The sequence below is a fragment of the Octopus bimaculoides genome, chromosome 14, assembly GCF_046866305.1.
Source record: "Octopus bimaculoides isolate indiv1 chromosome 14, ASM4686630v1, whole genome shotgun sequence".
Classification (NCBI taxonomy): domain Eukaryota; kingdom Metazoa; phylum Mollusca; class Cephalopoda; order Octopoda; family Octopodidae; genus Octopus; species Octopus bimaculoides.
In genome coordinates this window covers 40,328,257-40,347,099 of record NC_142941.1, presented here as the reverse complement: position 1 = coordinate 40,347,099, position 18,843 = coordinate 40,328,257, and the positions used below count along the sequence as shown (strand labels likewise).

General features: G+C 35.5%; 1 protein-coding gene across 2 annotated transcripts in view; it reads left to right on the top strand.

Moving 5' to 3' along the window:
* LOC106872382 (protocadherin-18) overlaps positions 1-18,843 on the top strand; it is an 81,232-nt gene that overhangs the window by 34,928 nt on the left and 27,461 nt on the right. The window contains exon 3 of one of the 2 annotated variants that reach the window (XM_014919362.3): positions 15,884-16,028. The exons of the other annotated variant lie outside the window; for it this stretch is intronic. Coding sequence (XP_014774848.1) covers positions 15,884-16,028 — 145 coding nt within the window. The remainder of the gene's footprint in view (positions 1-15,883; positions 16,029-18,843) is intronic. 2 annotated transcript variants of the gene reach the window in all.

Here is an 18,843-nt window from a genome sequence, read left to right as displayed (position 1 = left end):
CTTGGTCTTAGGTTCAATCACACTGTACGACATGCTGAGCAATTGTCTTCTTCTATAGCCCCAGACCTATCAATGCCTTGTGAGTAAACTTGGTAGATGGAAACTGTAAGAAAGTATGTTACTTCTGTACTCACATTCACACACACACACGCATATATATGTCTGCCTGTCTGTATCTATCTATCTAGCTATCTATCTATCTATCTATCTATGTTCTCTTTCTCTTGTTAATTTTGAGCAAATTTTGACTGGCCACCTACTTGGTAGAAAGGTTGTGAAGGAGAGTATCTTGTTTTAACTGTCATCCTTTAAATTTTAAGATCTTGCAGGTTTTTATAGTCCTAGATGTAGTGATCTTTGGTAGCTTATGAACTAAGGAATTGCATTCTTTCCCTAAGATTCCAAGCTCAGTCATACTTTGCTGCAGATGAGTTGGTATGTATCCTGTTGCTCCAACAATAATAGGTATGAAGCTGAAAGTGTATCTTGGGTACTGGATTTGCTAATTCCTTATCAATGATCCATAAATATCCTCTTTCTGTTGTATTTTTCTAATCACATTCACGTTCATGTCTACATTCGTGTATGTATGTATGTATGTGTGTGTGTGTGTGAATGTATATATTGTCCTGGGTATGACTTTAAACTGCATCCAGTAGTGGAACTCAAGTACAGGAGTTCCAAGGTTTTGGGGAGTGTGAGGCCACCTCTTAACCATTATTTTTCCCAGGTGTATTCTGACAGGTTTAGTAACACCTACCAAGATCCAAGGTTAACTAGCATATGTGATGATATTCCATCTGAGCATGAGGATAAAGAAATATCTTTGATTGGTATCAGGGGGTGCCATAAAATTACTGAGTGTGATGCACTGCCGTTTTGCTACACTGTTATTACTGAGAGCCTCCTCCAATATGTGGCACTTGGTGAAGAATGGAGTTTGATGTTGCTACCCTCATTTGCACCTCTTGCCGTGAGGTAGGTTCATCTGGAACTCTTGACAGGAAGAGGTCCAGCTTTTATTAAAAAACCCCTACATCTACTTTGTGTAGGTTCCTCAGGCTCTTTGGGAGAATATTAAAAAGCTGTGGACCCCTGAAACCCAAACTGTTGCGGTAACTGGTCCTGAAGCGCGATGGCATTGGTGGGATCTTTGGCACTATGCAGTATCGTCCCGTTCTGGCATTGGCACAATTCCTTCCAGGATCTTCCAGATGTATATTACTGCATACCTCTCCCACTTTCTCTCCAGGGAGTAGAGTCTTAGCTGTTTCAGCCTTTCCCAGTAGCTGAGCAGTTGCAAAGAGACAATCTTCTTTGTGAATCTTCTCTGAATTGCTTCAAGGTCCACTGTTAATTTTACACTGGTGGGTGACCATAGCTATGAGCAGTAATTCAGGCGGCTGAGGGCGAATATCCTCAGAGGACTATCATGGTTTCCTTATCTCTGGTTCTGAATGTTCTCAGGATCCATCCAGCCAGTCGTCTGCACTTTGTTGCCATCCTGGTAATGTGCACTTGGAAAGAGGTATCACTCATGTCGATTCCCAGGTCTCTCACTGATTTAGGCTCTGGGATTGAAATTCCCTGTGGACCAGTGTACTCTGTAAGTTTCATATTCAGTTTTGGACGTTGGTAGTGCAGGGCTTGGAATTTTTCAGCATTAAACTGCATATTATTATCCTCAGCCCATCTGTAAATTGCATCCAACTCCTGCTGCAGATGTGCAACTTCACTGAAGTGCTGTATTTTCTGTGAGACTTTCAAAAAAAACATGAAAAAAATAAGCAGATGATAAATGAACAAAATAATGCTCATATAAAGTTTGTAATACAAGGAGTCACTCGCAGGAAATTTTCTATACAGTTGGTCAATCATAGACAAATTACTATATACAGAGACAGATACTCATAAAAAATTTATTATCCATAGATTAATAAAGTAAAATTTACTGTACAAAATGCCTTTCATAAAAAATGTACTGTTCAACATATTAAGTCACAAAGTCTCACTGAACACTACTCTGTTGTAAACACTACAAAATCTGCAACTGATGATGGAATGTACCTTTTCTCAAATATGAGCCTCACGATTGATTACAGGTAAGTTCACTGCTATCAGTTCACTGCCATCAGTTCACTGCGGGGAAAGTTCATTGTCATCAATTCACTGCAAGGAAAGTTTACCAAGAAAATATATCCATAGTATTTCACCATTAATAGTTAAAAACTATCATATTGCAAAAAAAAAAAAAAAGGAAATTGATGACAGTGAACTTTCCCTGTGATAAATTGATGACGGTGGACTTACTGGACATGCTCACAATTAAAGGTTGTTCTATTTAAGGTATAACATTCTGTAAGTTTGTGAAAGGTGCTTGACTTAATGGTTAAGGTGTTGGACTCATGATCATAGGATTGTGGTTTTGATTCTTGGATTGGATAATGTGTTGGTTTCTTGAGCAAAATACTTTATTTCACATTGTTCCAGTCCACTCAGCTGATAAAAATGTGTAATCCTGTGACAAACTGGCACCCCATCCAGGGAAGAATATGTACCCCAGAGAAACCAGAAAATTGACCCTATCCTCCTGAGAGAGTAATGTGGACTAACCCTCACTCATTCTATAAATATACCATATATAGTAAGCAGTAGATATAAATATATATTGTATATAGATGTGTGTGTGTGCGCATGTGCATGTATTTTTACTCCTATGATTCAAGCTCATAAGAAAAGTGTCTCCTGTCCAATGGACTAAAAATATCCAGCATTTATCTCTAATGATATCAAGATGAGAGATAAAAATTTAACTAACATCGCTCTTGCCTAACATTGACTTCCATGTTTTCCCATGTATTATTCTTAACCAGATTCTGTGGAAATAACCTTACCATATCATTGAAACTGTCAAATTACAAAAAAAAAAAAAATTTACTATCCATAGATTAGTTTAGTAAAAGTTGCTGCACATGTTGTCATACATAAAATTTACTATGCAGAGTTATACATATAGATTTTGTTATACAAAAGAATCATACATATAAACTTTACCACTCGGCCTGGCTCTCCATTGGTTGTGCAATTGGTTCAGCATTCCACAGACATGTGTGCCCTTAATGTAGTTCTCAGGGAGATTCAACATGACACGGAACGTGACAGGATTGGCCCTTTTGAAATTACTGGTACAACGCATTTTTGCCAGGTGAATGAATGGGAGCGATGTGAAATAAAGTGTCCTGCTCAAAGACACAATGAACCACCATGTATCTAACTCACAACTTTACGATCATGAGCCTAAGCCATACTGGTGTGATTTACATAAAATTTGCTCTACAATGAGTTCATCATAAACTGTTTAAAATCAAAAATTACTCATGCAACATTAAGCAAAGAGTCATTCATATAAAATAACATTATATCTGGAATCATTCATATCAAATTTACAATGCAAGGAATAAGCTTATATAACTGTAATGCAACAAATTTGTTATTATGTTTTAATATAATCAAGTACGTGTATCTTGAAATTAATTTGATGACAATCATTTTGCACTCACTGCCATATTAATTACATTTTTGTGTATTTTATATTGGAATAGTTTTCATTTTATTTAACCCCAGTGTGTAATATTTCTTAAACTTTAAAGTAAATTTTGTCAAACAAAACTGTAAAAGCATAAACAGAATTCTATAACTTAAATAATGTATTAGTTTATAACATGTTAAATTTTAACATGGAGTCTTTGTTATTTATCAGTGTTAATTGTTATCTGCTTACATTCTTCTTCTTCTTCTTCTTCTAATTATTATTATTATTATTATTATTATTACAATTATTATTGAGTGAGAGAGCAATGTATGCCATCAAAATGACACTGGGGTAAAATATATGAAGCCCAGTATATCTATTGTGACTACAATGTCTGATAAAGGTACACCAGGCACATGCATCACAATCATTTGTGTGTGACATGGTGATCACATATCAAGATAAACAGCACATAAACTTGCAGGCAGGTGGGACCCAGTTAGAATTTTCTTCAGGTCAAATAGCCCAGCCTACTCAAAAGATCTTCGAATAAGGGTTGTTTTAGGATGTTGAATGAAACACCCATGTTTCCAGGGGTGAATTATTCAAACCTTGAAGAACGCCCCTTAACACATGGCTATGATGTTCCCCACTGCTTCTGCTCGTCATCAGAGATGTTCATATCATCAACCACTAAAAGACATACTAAACTGGTTAAGGTCAAACAACTGACAAACAAATGTGTGGTATTGAGCAAAATATCTGCTGTAGCCCATCTTCTATACCAAGACAAAACATGTACATGATGACACTTGCAATCAGATAAAATCAGAAGCCATGAGAGTATTGTTATTATTACTAGTTCAAAATATTTTTGTATGTTACCCCTATGGTCTGATTTAGGTGCTCTCTTTTACTTGTTTCAGTCATTTGACTGTGGCCATGCTGGAGCACCGCCTTTACTCGAGCAAATCGACCCCAAGACTTATTCTTTGTAAGCCTAGTACTTATTTTATCTTCTCTTTTGCTGAGCCACTAAGTTACAGGGACGTAAACACACCAGCATCAGTTGTCAAATGATGTTAGGGGGGGGGGAGGCAAACACAGACACACAAGCATATACACACACATACATATATATACATATATATATATATATATACATACATATATACGACGGGCTTCTTTCAGTTTCTGTCTACCAAATCCACTTACAAGGCTTTGGTCGGCCCAAGGCTATAGTAGAAGACACATGCCCAAGGTACCATGCAGTAGGGCTGAACCTGGAACAATGTGGTTGGTAAACAAGCTACTTACCAGACAGCCACTCCTGCGCCTATATAGCCACATCCCCACCTATATGGCCACACCTACGCCTATACACAAAATCATATTGGACCTTGGTGCATCATCATTAATGATTCTGTTCACTGCTAACACATTGTTGAACTTAATATTCTAATATCAACAAAATATACTTTTGAATATGTGCTTAAAATAAATATTTTACCTGATTTAAATATTTCCTTTCTATGTAGAATCACAACCCTGAACACTCAGCGCCCCCTGTACCACCCACTTGACTTTACAACTGTATAGTCAGATCATGACATCTTGAATGGGAGGGAGCACTGCTACCCAGCTTAAGTATCACTATTCTATAAGAAGTATCACTGGCACTAATGTCAGCTAACATATCTAATGAATTATGTTCAGTGTAGTGCTCAACTTACTAATTCACTAAGTCTCACAGAACGCACCTCTCTAAACATACACACACACACACACACACACACACACACATGTACACACAAATTCCACATATTGTTGACACAAGAAACTCCTTGGTCAAGATGCTACTAGTGGGTAATTAATCCAGAAACATGTGGTAACAAACTGAAATTGTTAGCCACATAAACACAGACATGCTTCAATTCATGTTTAATTCTAAGAGAACGGCAGGATAAAAAGAGGACATCTAAAATCTTTTAGAATAGTTAATTAGAAGTAAATATATTTAACAACTTATCAACTAATAAATATGTGGCATGTAGAGGGAGAAGGAACAGCTGTTTAATGGCTAACATAAATTTAATCATTTGGGCAAGAATGGGGTATGGAAGATAACTCCTGATAATATTTTGGCTTTATTAGACAGCTTAAAACTAATTGTAAAGGTACATAAAGAGACATCCCCACTCGATAGTTAAGATGTTCAGCTTATGAACCTAAGTTTGGAGGTTCAGTTCCTTGAGTAAGGAACTTCATTTCACATTGCTCTTGTCTACTTGACTGTGATGAGTGCCAGCTAAACCAGTGTTTCTCAACCATTTTTTGCCTATGGACCTCTTTGATTTCTATTTTATTCTGCTGGAACCTCCTAGCCATTCAATGTTTTTAAAAATCATTAGGAACTGTATAAAAAAAATTTGTTAAAATATTTTGTGTATTGTAATAGTGTAGCTAATTCATTGTACATAAATTTTGACAACAAAATCTTATGTGGACCTGCAAGGATCACATGGGGCCCAGTTGAGAAGCACTGAACTAAGTGCTTCTATAGTCTTCTCTCCCTCCACCTGCTATACTTTGTTTATTGTACTGGATTAAAAGTGAAGGGACCTACAGGGTGCCTATGTCCACTCATGACTTCATAAGTGCCTAAAACTGTCAGTGGAAGCATGGTACATACTACCAAGCTCTACTCACTTGCAAGTGTAATGGTTGGTTGTCCAACATATTTCATGGATAAAATTCATGTGAATTTAATGAAAATAATAATGATGAACTTACAGTGCTCAGGTGTGCTACAACTCCTCAGAAAAAGTAACCAAAACTGCATGAACGGTACATAGAATATGCACAGCAAGTGAACAGTGAATAAGTTTAAAAAGAAAAAATTGACCATGTCAACTAGTTTGATTGCTGCTGTGAATGAATAAGCGTGATGTTTGGGGCAGAGTTGCTTTTTCAGAGTGGTCAAGTATTGGTAGGCAGAGGTTAAAAGAAGTGAATAGGTAAAATTAATAAGGAAAGGAATTGAATAAATATGCAGTGTCACTATTAAGGAAGGAAAGTTAAGAGATTGGCAGATGATGTGAGAGACAGAAAAATGATATGACTTAGTAAAGTAAAGAGGAAGTACTTTACTAACAGGAGAGCCCTAATTGAGCACATCTATATTTTCAATAAAATAAGTACCAGTCAAGAACTGGAGTCAATATAATTGACTAGCCCCCTCCCACAAAATTTCAGACTTTATGCTTATAATAGAAAGGATTATTGTTTTGTATATTAAGAACCACATTATCTAATCTGTCCATTTTTTATAAAAACAGTAGATTTTTATTTAACAGTATTTAACTATTATTTCAAGCAAATATTTAGAAAATTTCTTGTTTACCTGTTCCAGCAAATCCCTGATCAAAGGAGTTCCAACCATGACCAACCTGCTTTTATCTATTTTCAATAATCTATGCTCCATGTTCCAGTATATTATCCTTCTTTAACTTCCATTTCTAGTAAAAACAACCAACCACATAGTAACTACCCTCATGTACTCATGCTTTGTGATGAGTTTATCTGCAAAATAAGACAAGTTAACAGGTAGAAAGGATTTGTTTTATGTCTTCTTGTTCAACTAGTTACAGACCTATAAGGGAGGAAACTGTTTGGTCCTTTATTTAGAAGATTATAAAATGATCCTTTATTTGTTGATCGTTTAGTTGTTTCAACCATTGGATTGTGACCACACTGGGCCACCATATTGAAGGGTTTTATTTTAGTCAAACAGATCCCACAACCTTGACAGTACTATTAAATCTGGTACTTATTTTATCAACCTCTTTTGCTGAACAGCGAAGTTGTCAGGATGTAAACAAACCAACAGATCAAGTGTTGCTGGGAGGTGGCAAACACAGATGCAAAGACTCATGTGCAAGCATGCATACGTGCACATACACACGCACACACATACACACATACATACATATATACATACATACATGTGAATGTAAGGATATGTATAAATGTGTGTATAACATAAGTGTGCACACACACACACACACACACACACACACACACACATACCTATAACAAAATTAATAGTGATGGATTATCTTTCACTGTTAGCTCTGATTTGATGTTTCACACACTTACTTACTATAAGCCTAGGACAATACTCTAATAATGGAGCACACACACACACACACATTTTGTATGAGTGAATGTACAATTATCAACCAGTAGACCTCTTATCAAAGGAGTTCCTGTCATGACCAACCTGTTATCTATTTTCTATATTCCATGCTCCATGTCCCAATGTATTATCTTGCATTTTTATCCTTCTTTAACTTCCATTTCTAGTAAAACGATCAACCGCATAGTAACTCCCCTCATTTATTCATGTATTGCGTTTATCTGCTAAATGTTATTACAACAGTTTCTTCAACTGCTGATCATATAATTCTGTCCATGTTAGTTCGCTTTGGTAAAGGGACATTACTCTGCTTGTCTCAGTTAACCGTATGTATAATTCCATAACACAAGGGCTTTATTCAATATAATTTTGCAAACTTTTTTTTTTTTGGAACGAGTACATCATCATCATCATCATTTAAAAAATATATTTCCGTAGTTGTATTAGTTGGACAGGTTTTCTTTTGCCATGAGACTTGCCACATGCTGTGGTCTCTTCCTTGGTTTCTTCTAGAAGTTGAACGTCCTTAGATCAACACTCATCTCTTCATTTCATATCATCTTTTGTTTTTCTCTTCTAGAGCTTCCATTCTCTTAATTTGTACAGCACTTCTTTACCCCACAATCTTCTTCTATATGCATTTTATGTCTCTATCTGCACTATCTTTCCTCTTGCACACTGCTACTGATTCCTCTTATAACTCAGATTTCTAAATTTTCCTTTTGTATCTATAAAAGATTTTCACAGAAAACAGGTGAACATGTATGTAAATTTATTAACTCATCCAACCCATTTGCTCATTGAAGATAACAATGTTCATTTATTGTTTATTGCATTTTAGCCAGGCTGTTGTTATTTACTATCGTTGCTGGGCCAGGGGTAAACAATGAACAAGCATACCAATGATCAAAAAGACATTCCAGCCACGACCATGTCTATTTTTAGGGCTAGCTACAATTTCATTATCAAATGTGTGCTTCCTAATATGGTAGGATGTGACATGGAGTGATTTGGCTGCTATTTCTACCCACCCATACCACTTCTCTTATACTTACCTTGCTGTAACTTGAGGTTGTGCCCTGATATATTTTTACCTCCCTTTTTATTTTTCAACTGGAGTAACGATGTATCTCCCTACAGCAAGACACCCACTTCTGTGCCTCTATCATTCTTTAGCCCAGGGGTCCTCAACCATTTTTTAAACTATGGACTCTTTGATTACTATTTTATTCTGGTGGACCCACTCCCATTGCCATTCGATGTTTAAAAACTAGTTTTATAAAATCTTCCAAAATTCCTACTTTAACTTGTATAGATTAAAGTATGTTAAATGTTAGAGAAAGAAATCTGGCTGTTTCTTGCAAAACATACCAATACACACATCTAAAACAAAATTTTTTGGGGGACCCTTAAAATACTATTATGGATCCCTAATTTACTATTTAGTTGCATGGACCCCCAAAAATCTTATATGGACTCTCAGGGGCCGTATGATCCCTGGCTGAGAACCATAAGTCTCTCATAAAGCCTGATATAAAGCTACTCCTACCTCAATACTATCACCCACCCTGTCTGCTGACTCTGGAATTTGGTGCAGTATTCCAGCTTACCAGCTCCAGTTGAACACCCCCACCCAAGCCAGCATGGAAAATGGACCTTAAATGATGGTGATGATGATAATGAAAACTGGGTCTGGAGGAAGGGCAGAAGACATGACTTTTACAGCCCCTATGAAACTGATGAAGTTGATGCTGTTAACATTTTGGTTGCAGAAAAGTCATGTGGACAGAGGGGATTCTGAATGACTGATATTCTGGAGAGGGAAAATTAAAAGTAGAGGTTAGTGCAGGGCTTGTGATGGTAGACACAACATTGGTGATGAGAGGTGGAAAGATAGGCGAGTTAAGAGTGCTTGATTGGAGGTGACATATAACCAGTTATCTCTTCAGAGCAGAGGCCATTGTAGTAGTGTTAGTCAAAGCAAAGGGAGGACACAGTTTATTTGTGGAGAAGAGACTGGAGTATGACTGTTAGTGACTTTATACCATATTCCATATCTGAAAGCTGTGCTCTACTGTGAGTCTCATCCAAACTTTGCAAAGGATTTGTAATAGAAGGGTACTGAATTATTTGCATCTGAAGTGAAGGACCAGCTTTTGGGAAGCAGTTTTAGGTATTTGTATGATGGGCATATAATAGACTGATAAATCCTCAGAGACAACGAGACCTAGCATTGGGAGTTCCCATTGTGGTGACTATAATAATGGTTTCTTGATATGAGTTGAGCCTTTTTCTTTTCTTTTTTTAGCATAGCCCCCATGGATGTTTGTTTCTATTCATAAAAACAGTGCAGATACATCATGAGGTTTCAAGGTTACAAACTGATAAAACTTGGACAGGGAGATTTAAGGAAGAATGAAGGGTGGTATCATCTGTCGAAAAGTGGGTTCTGCAGGAAGTGACTGCATGAAGGTTATTGATACATGGGAAGAAGAGCATGGGAATCAGACTTGAACCCTGGGGCTCACCAGAGATGATAATATGTGGGTCAGATATAGCATCATCAGCGTAGACTGAAAATGTGTTGCCTGGAAGGAAGCTGATAATCCAAGAGATGAGAGAGGGATGGATCCCATATTGGGCTGGTCAAAAGCTTCATTGATATCAAAGGCAAATTTATAATTTATTCAGATAAATTAGGTGAGTGATATAATGAAATAAATGCAGAAGAAGAAGATATGGTCAAAAAGTTGCTAGTTGTTTCAGCAGTTTGGGAAATAGAATAGGAAGCAGATGATCTGGAAGAGTTTTTGGGAAGACTTTGGGCTAGAAGAATTGAAAGTCAGTGTTACTGGTGAGCAGATGAGTGAAGAATGAAAAAGCGAAGATGGAGCGTATTTATAGACAGAAATTACCTTTCAGAATGAACTTTCAATAAAAAATGATGCCTGGACTGCAAAATGGACTATAGGTAGGGGTTGAAAGATCTGTGTGGGGTTTTCTTTGTAAGAAGTGATACGAATAAACATTACATAAACTAACATTATGTATTTAATTCCTTGAATGGGTGAATGAATGAATGTATGAAAGAATAGATAGGATGAATGATATTGCTGGAATGTTGATATTGCTTGAAATCTGATACAAAATGATTAGACAATAAGACTGTAAAGATAAACAGAATAATATTTGAACTATAAATGATGATTGGTTAAGATGTAGGATTTCACAGATAAGTGTTTATGGAGGCATCTTAATAAGATATCTTTAAACATACATACATACACACACACATACATGCGTACCTGCATACATACATACATACATACATACATGTATGCATGTATAAATACATACATAAATATACACTCATACATACAAGGGAGTGCTGAAAAGTTCCTAAATGTTGGGTAAAAGAAAATACAGGAGTATCGGTTAATTATGATTTTATTCGAGACATTCCCTCTCAGATTCACACACTCATTGCAGTGGTCCTTTAGTTTTTCTAAGCCCTGTAAAAGAACTCAGAAGGTTGGGCCTCCAGCCAGGCCTTTCGCGATACCCTTAAAGCAAGGAACTTTTAAGCACCTCTCGTACCTATGTACTTGCAAACATAAAAACATGCATGCATGCATACATAAGTACATACATACATATACATATATACATTGATTGTTTACGACTCTATTAATAATGTCTGCCACTGGCATAGGTAGTAAAGGATTTTGTTCCACAACCATGTGGTTACCGTTCAATCCCACTCACATGGTAAATTTAGTATGTTTTCTTTCCTTGACTCAAACGCATCAATAGCATGTGATTAAAAATCTAGATGCTAGGCACTGAATCTCCCTCGGTCTCTCCCTCCTTCTTTCTCTCTTCCTCACTCTCCCTCTCTATGTATATAAATCGATTAATAGACAGACAGACAGACAGATAGATAGATAGATTGTATCAGCTTGGGATAACAACTGGCACATTCAAACAGAAATACACTGCAGTATTAATGCTCGTTTAAGTTATCTCCCTTCACACTCACATAAATGGCAATTTCCTATCTTATTTTGTTGAAGAATGCTGATGTAAGTACAGGATATAGAAGACTAAAACCCTTGTGAACGGTACAGAACTATGCTCAAGCAAGGCTATATTCAATAAGTGAAATTAGTAACAGAAAATAAAGAACAATAAAAAAAAAGCAAAAAAATAGAAGAGTTCATATAAAAATTGTTTTATTTGATTTTTTAATGCTTGTTTGCCACCCTTATTTTGCATATAAATTAATTTTTCCGAAGTATGTACACTCTCTCCTACATAGAATTGTTTGTTGTATGTATCGTTTTAACAGCCACAGCATTTTATCTCAAGTGTTTGTTTTCATATCAGTTCAGATCAACTTGCCCCAAACTAAATTCAAATTTAAATTCTTCTTGGATTGATCTCACATTATTACTACAAAAAATAATGCTAGATAATATTCAATAAATAAACATTTGTCTTTCATATTAAATTTAATGTTAACGTTGGCTATTTTGAAAATTACTATGCAAAGGAACTATATTTTTGTTAGAATTATGGCCACAAAAGGGTTAATTTTACATTTTCATTTCCACTTCAAGATATGCTATATTTCAAAACAGCTTTACTCATTTTCAATATATGGGGAAAAAATTCCTCTTTTTTATAGATTTCTATTAATATTTATGTTTATGTAAGTTTCCGTTCAACTTAAATACAAATATAGTCATTCCTTATAATAGTAAAGGATAAATTTTACCATTTCTTCGTCCATATATAGCTACACATCTGAGATCATGTTGACATTATGGATCTTCTGTGAGCACTTTAGCTTAAACATATAACGTTTTTTTTTTTTCAATGCATTTGAATATTTTTATATTTGGATCTTCCAGGGAATACTTGCATATGATTTGTATTTATGCATGCACAGATCCAGATTTAGGAAGGATAGGTCAAGCCAACAGAACATGGTGCAATACATTCTCAGATAGATTCATATTTATCACACACAGCTAGTGTGTGAAGAGAAAAGTTCTGATTACATATATTATACCTGCCTCCTCTGGTTTTGATTCTCCCGTTCTATAATTAAAGTTGACAAGTTTGGAATATCTTTCTCTCTTACTTGAGTTTTCAGTTCTATAATTAAATATGACAAGTTTAAGATTTATTCTGGAGTCATCCTCAGAGAGAACCGTATCATATTATCAGTTCCTTTGGGGGTTTTTTTGGATTTTTTTTGGGTGGGTGGGTGGGTGGGTGGGGGTTGTCATTTTTTTCCGGTTGCTCTATGTTGTGTCCTTTTCTTATTATTTACAATGGTTCTTATAATTATTCTTTTCTGAATTTACTTTGTTATTGTTGTTTTTGTTGTTGCTGTTATTATAGTTGGAGTTGTTTATCACCAGTGCCAATTACAGGGTGAGTTTGACACACTGTGTACCAGGGGATCATCACTATTTGAAAGAAAAAAAAAAAAAAAAAGAGAATTACAGGAAATGCAATTCTATAAGCGATTGAAATAGTTGAATGTGTGTCTGCGTTTGTGTGTATGTGTATATATGTTTTTGTGTATGTATGTATATGTATGTCTGATTGTGTGTGTGTGTGTGTGGAACAGTAAATTTTCTAATACACACATCTCAATGAAAACAACCTTCTTTATTCAATTAGTTTTCAGATACCTTGTGGTGCTGTAATATTTTTACCTACTTTATCGGGGAGTCCAACTTGGCTACCCACGCTAGTGTTTAGCAGTCCTTGACCAAAAGCATTCTAGCTAAAAACCAACCAGTCTCTATAGATTTATGTGTATAACTACATAATCAACAGTCCTTTTCCTTTTTCAAGGCAGTAGGATGTGATCTGGGAAAGATTTGGCTGCTGTTTCAAGCAGCTTGATTGACTACATAGGAGCTCTCTCCATCATTATTATCATTCAACCTTAGGTCAGTCTTGATCAAAGAGGTCTGTCATCAAAATCACTTTAGTCATAATCATCCTGACTTTATTTATTTATCTATTTGTTTATTCTTTTATTCTTTTACTTGTTTCATTCATTTGACTGTGGCCATGCTGGATCACTGCCTTGGAAGGTTTTAGTCAAACATATAGACCCCAGGACTTATTTTTTCAGTCTAGTATTTATTCTATTGTCTCTTTTGCCAAAGTAAGTTATGGAGATGTAAATACACGAACACCAGTTGTCAAGTGATGACAGGGGGTGGGGGGACGAACACTGACACAAAGACACACACACATAGATATATATGCACACACACAAATATATATATATATATACACACAATGGGCTTCTTTCAGTTTCTGTCTACTAAATCCACTCACAAGGCTTTGGTCAGCCCAAGGCTGTAGTAGAAGGCAGTTGCCCAAGGTGCCATGCAGTGGCACTGAACCTGGAACCATGCGGTTGAGAAGCAAGCTTCTTACCACACAGCCACACCTGTGCCAGAACTATATTGTCCAATATAACATTACTTGTGTTATATAGTAGTATGTGAAATGAGGGAGAATTAACTTCTAACAAAATAAATCACTTGTGTTAGAAGTACCATAATAAATTCATTAAATTTCTAAACCTCTTTATATTATGTTACATATTGTACTTAATGATGTATAAGACACTTTTTTCCAAAGAAGCATCTAAAAACAAAATTCAGCCAAGCTTCTGTATATGTGACATTTGGCCTCCCTTACATTTTAATGCTCTAAGGGTTAATCTGAGGTTAATTTTGATTTCTTTTCCTTCAACTGGTAGGAAACAGAAGTATAAGGTTTGTAGTTATCACCATCATTTAAAGCCCACTTTTTCATGCTTACATGTGTCAAACAGAATTTTTTGAGGAAGATTTTCTACAACTAGATGCCTTTCCTGTCACCAACTCTCACCTGTTTCCAAGACAATGTAATATTTCTCTAGGCAGAGGGATGGAAATGAACATTAGTTGTAAGGCAGTAATGCTCTTTTACAACCACCATGTGATGTTAGGACAAAGGTACACACACATGCATGACCACGCACACAGACACATGAATGAGCGCGCGCGCGCACACACACACTAACACACACACACACACACACACACACACAGAGGGCTTCTTTCGGTTTCCACTCGCCAGGCTTTAGTTATTTCAGAGCTATAGTAGAAGGCAACGTTTGTCCCAAAGTGCCATGCATGGAACTGAACCTAAGACGACATGGTTAGGAAGCAAGCTTCTTCACACAGTCATGCCAGCACCTAACAAGGGAAATCTACATTTAAGACTAATATTTTATGCTAATATTCATTTTATACCACCCATTTGTGAACTATAGTAACATCGCTCATAGGCTCCCCACAGGTCAATCACTGACTCATTGCATTTCCTACATCAAAGTTGACTAGAGAGAAACTCTCATGACTTAAGTAAAACAAATATTACATGATTCTTTTGTTTAATGCACTGATTTATTGATGTCCATATCCTTTAGCTATACACACATGAATACATGTCTGTATATGTGAGTGTGTCTATCTATCTATCTATCTATCTATCTGTTTGTCTGTCTGTTTGCACACACACACAGGTACGTGTGTGTGCGTGTGTGTGTATACATATATATATTTATATGATTAGTTAACCAATATATTTCATCAACCAAATTTTGCTCATGAGGTATCGGTCAGGTGGTCAACTCAAGGCTATGGTTTCATAGAATACACACTTGCTCAACATGCTATGAAGTAGGATCAAACCCAGAACCACATGATTGCAAACCAAACATCTTAACCACACATCTGTTGTATTAAACTAATCAATTCTTACAAAAATTGGCAAATGAAAAGAAAAGAATAAAAACAAAAATATTACTTTATTAGAAGCTTATAGCTCTTCTTTACATGTGATGTTCCTGAGCCAAATGATGTGGTGGTATTATATGAATAATCTAAGGCTTTAGGCCTAATTAAGAAATGTTATTTTTTTCCCCCCAAATTATCATTATCAATTTTTATTTATTTATTTTATTTTTGCTATTGTATATTTGTTTCATTAAATCAAATTATAATAACTAGCTTTTTCTCCTTTCGGCTTTGGTCTTTCAACTTTGTGATGCACAACCGTGTGTCTGAAAGGCAACTAAGATACCAGGTCATAAGAAACTTGATGAGGCAGCAGTTCACATCCCATATCGCTACAGTGAAACATCCACACTGTCAGGAATTGACAGTGGAAGTGGATGGGGTGATGATGGCAGCGGACGCAAGGAAGAGTTGCCAGGTATGTACCAGAGAATAATTGCTCTGATTGGTTGCCATAGAAATTAATGGTAGCTATATAAGTTGGCTTGTTTAGATTGTTTTTATTTATTTATTTATTTACTTTTTGTGGAGATGCCTGCAGCCAAAAGTTTCCTTCCCTATTCTAACAAGGTCTATCTTGAAATCTGATGTTATTTGAAGCTAATTAGTCAGTTAATAAGGAGAAGTTTTTGATTCATTTATTTCATATTTTTATTTATTGATTTTATATCTAATTTTATATATTTAATTTTTTTTTTTTTTTAATTTATTTATTTATTGTTTTTTCAATTTTATTTCTAGTCAAGGTTTGAAGGACACTGAAAAAGGATAAGCATGGCTAATTCAATTTTCTCTCATATTCCCTACTGTGTCAGTTTTAAATCAATTCAAGTCTGCCTTGTTGGAGATAGTGCACTCAGATGTGTTGGGGGCCTTTTATTTTTAATTGTGTTGTGACTGTTCAATGCCAACTACAGATTTCTCTATTTCTAGGCAATAGTTTACAGTAGATTAAGAAATTTGTTCAACAATGAAAATAATGTAGAAGACGATATCAAATACACTATTTTCACTACAACATTTTTTTTATTACTACCATGTTTAAATGCTAAGAGACAGGTATGTAGCCTAGTAATTAAAGTGTTGGGCTTTCAATCATAAGATCATGAGTTCCATTCCTGGACGAGGTGTCATGCTGTATCCTTGAACAAAGCCCTTTATTTTATATTACTTCAGTATTTTTAGCTGAAAATGAATACCAGTTGAATACTAATACAACCCTCTCACCCTGCTGCTGTCTCAAAAGTGGAAATATATGCCAGCTCATGACTACATAGACACCTAAGACAAGTGAAAGCATAGCACATGCTACTGAATCATACTTTATAGTATTAAGTCTTGCTAATACCATAAAATATTGAATCAAAGGACATTCATAGTCATAAATGTTTAAATAATAATAAATATTGCTTTCTTGTATTGCAGTACATTAATATGGCCATGAAATATTTTTTTCATATTTCGATTTTATAGTTTTGTTCATAAATTTAAATACAATTGAATATATTTTTATTATGCTGATTTTACAGTCCTACAGAGTGACAGAATTTACAGATTATTCAATAAACAAGCTGTAGCTTAAATATAAAAGAAAATGTTAATCAACAAGTTGTATTTAAAAGTTCCTCCAGCATTAGTATATTAATGTTACCATACTGTTACTCAGTCTAGCCTTGTCTGAATCAGTAAATGTTATATACAATCATCTCAATGTCCTTTTCTCCAATGGTGCAAGTATAGTCATATTCCAGAGCAGTAGTTTCCAACCTGGGATCCTTTAAGTTAGTACTGGGGGTCTTTGAGCTGTGACAAAGATTATAAAATGCAACAGTATACAGTGGATAAGTGCCCTCATGACATTGTGGTCAAGGAGTTCATTTCACAATCATATAGTTTCAAGTTAAGTCCCACTGAGGGTTTTTTGGTTCAAAACAAAGATTGTACTGAGAAATCATGAGCAGTGCTAAAAAACTTTAAATGCTACAGCAAATAATGTATATAGGTGTAGGCATGACTGTGCAGCTAAGAAGTTTACTTCACACCCCTTTGGTTTCAGGTTCAACCCCACTGCATAACACTTTCAGTATTTTCTGTAGCCCAAACTGACCAATGTAATGCGAAGGAATCAGATAGATAGAAACTGAAGAAATTCTGCTGTGAACATATAAATACAAATGTGTGTGTGTGTGTGTGTGTGTGTGTGTGTGTGTGTGTGTGTGTGTGTGTGTGAAAGCACATGTCTGCTTATATTCCAAGTTGTCATGACTTGAGTGAAATGATGCTGATGTGGGCATTCCTTTTTGACATTATTATCAATCGTTTTTCGTTTTTGAAAGCCTGTAACCTAAAAAAAGTTTCTCCCTTAATTGTAAAACATGTGAAGATTGGTGAGAGGAAGAGCATTCAGCTGTGAAATCCTGCTTTAAAGTAATTCTCCTTCCAAACCAATGCTGGTATGGAAAACAAACACAAAATGAATGAATAAACAAACTCAGTTACACATGATTATTCGAATAGAGTAGCCTGGGTGATTGTGAGTTTGTGGTTTTGATTCCTGGAGCAGGCAATGCATAGTGTTCTTGAGCAAAACGCCTTCATTTCATATTGCTCCAGTCCACTCAACTGGTAAAAAGGAGTAATCTTGCAAGAGGGAGGACTATATATATGCCAGAGAAACCAGGAAACCAACCCTATGCTCCTTACAGAACAGTATGGACAAACCATGATTAATCTGAGTGAAGAATTGTGTCCTATTCAATTAGATAAAAATTTGTTAGGGATGGAACAATGCAAAATGAAATACAAAAGGGAATACCCAGACAACTGGTCTTAATCCAAAATGATCAAAGAAATGCAAGGTAAAAATTCAACCGGCGTTCTGTTTTCAATTTTGCCTTTCATTCTGCAGTGTTTTTAGCCTCAACAGCTTTTTATCTCCCATAATTATTCATTTACCGATGCCTTTCAACTGAAAGATGAAACCAGGGAAATGAGTTTCTTGTTAATAAAATTGGCTTATTTAGTTGACAGACATTTCTGACAAATGGAGTCCATGGGAAAATTCATTTAAATAGATGGATCCTTAATAGTGAAAAAGTTGGGATCCACGAATATGGAAGCTGAGTTTTTGCATTTATGACATGAATTGTATAAAATGATTATTATTTCAAGAAACATTTTTAATATGGTTCACTGATATTTTGATCTCTTTAAATTTCCTGTTCTTTTATTTT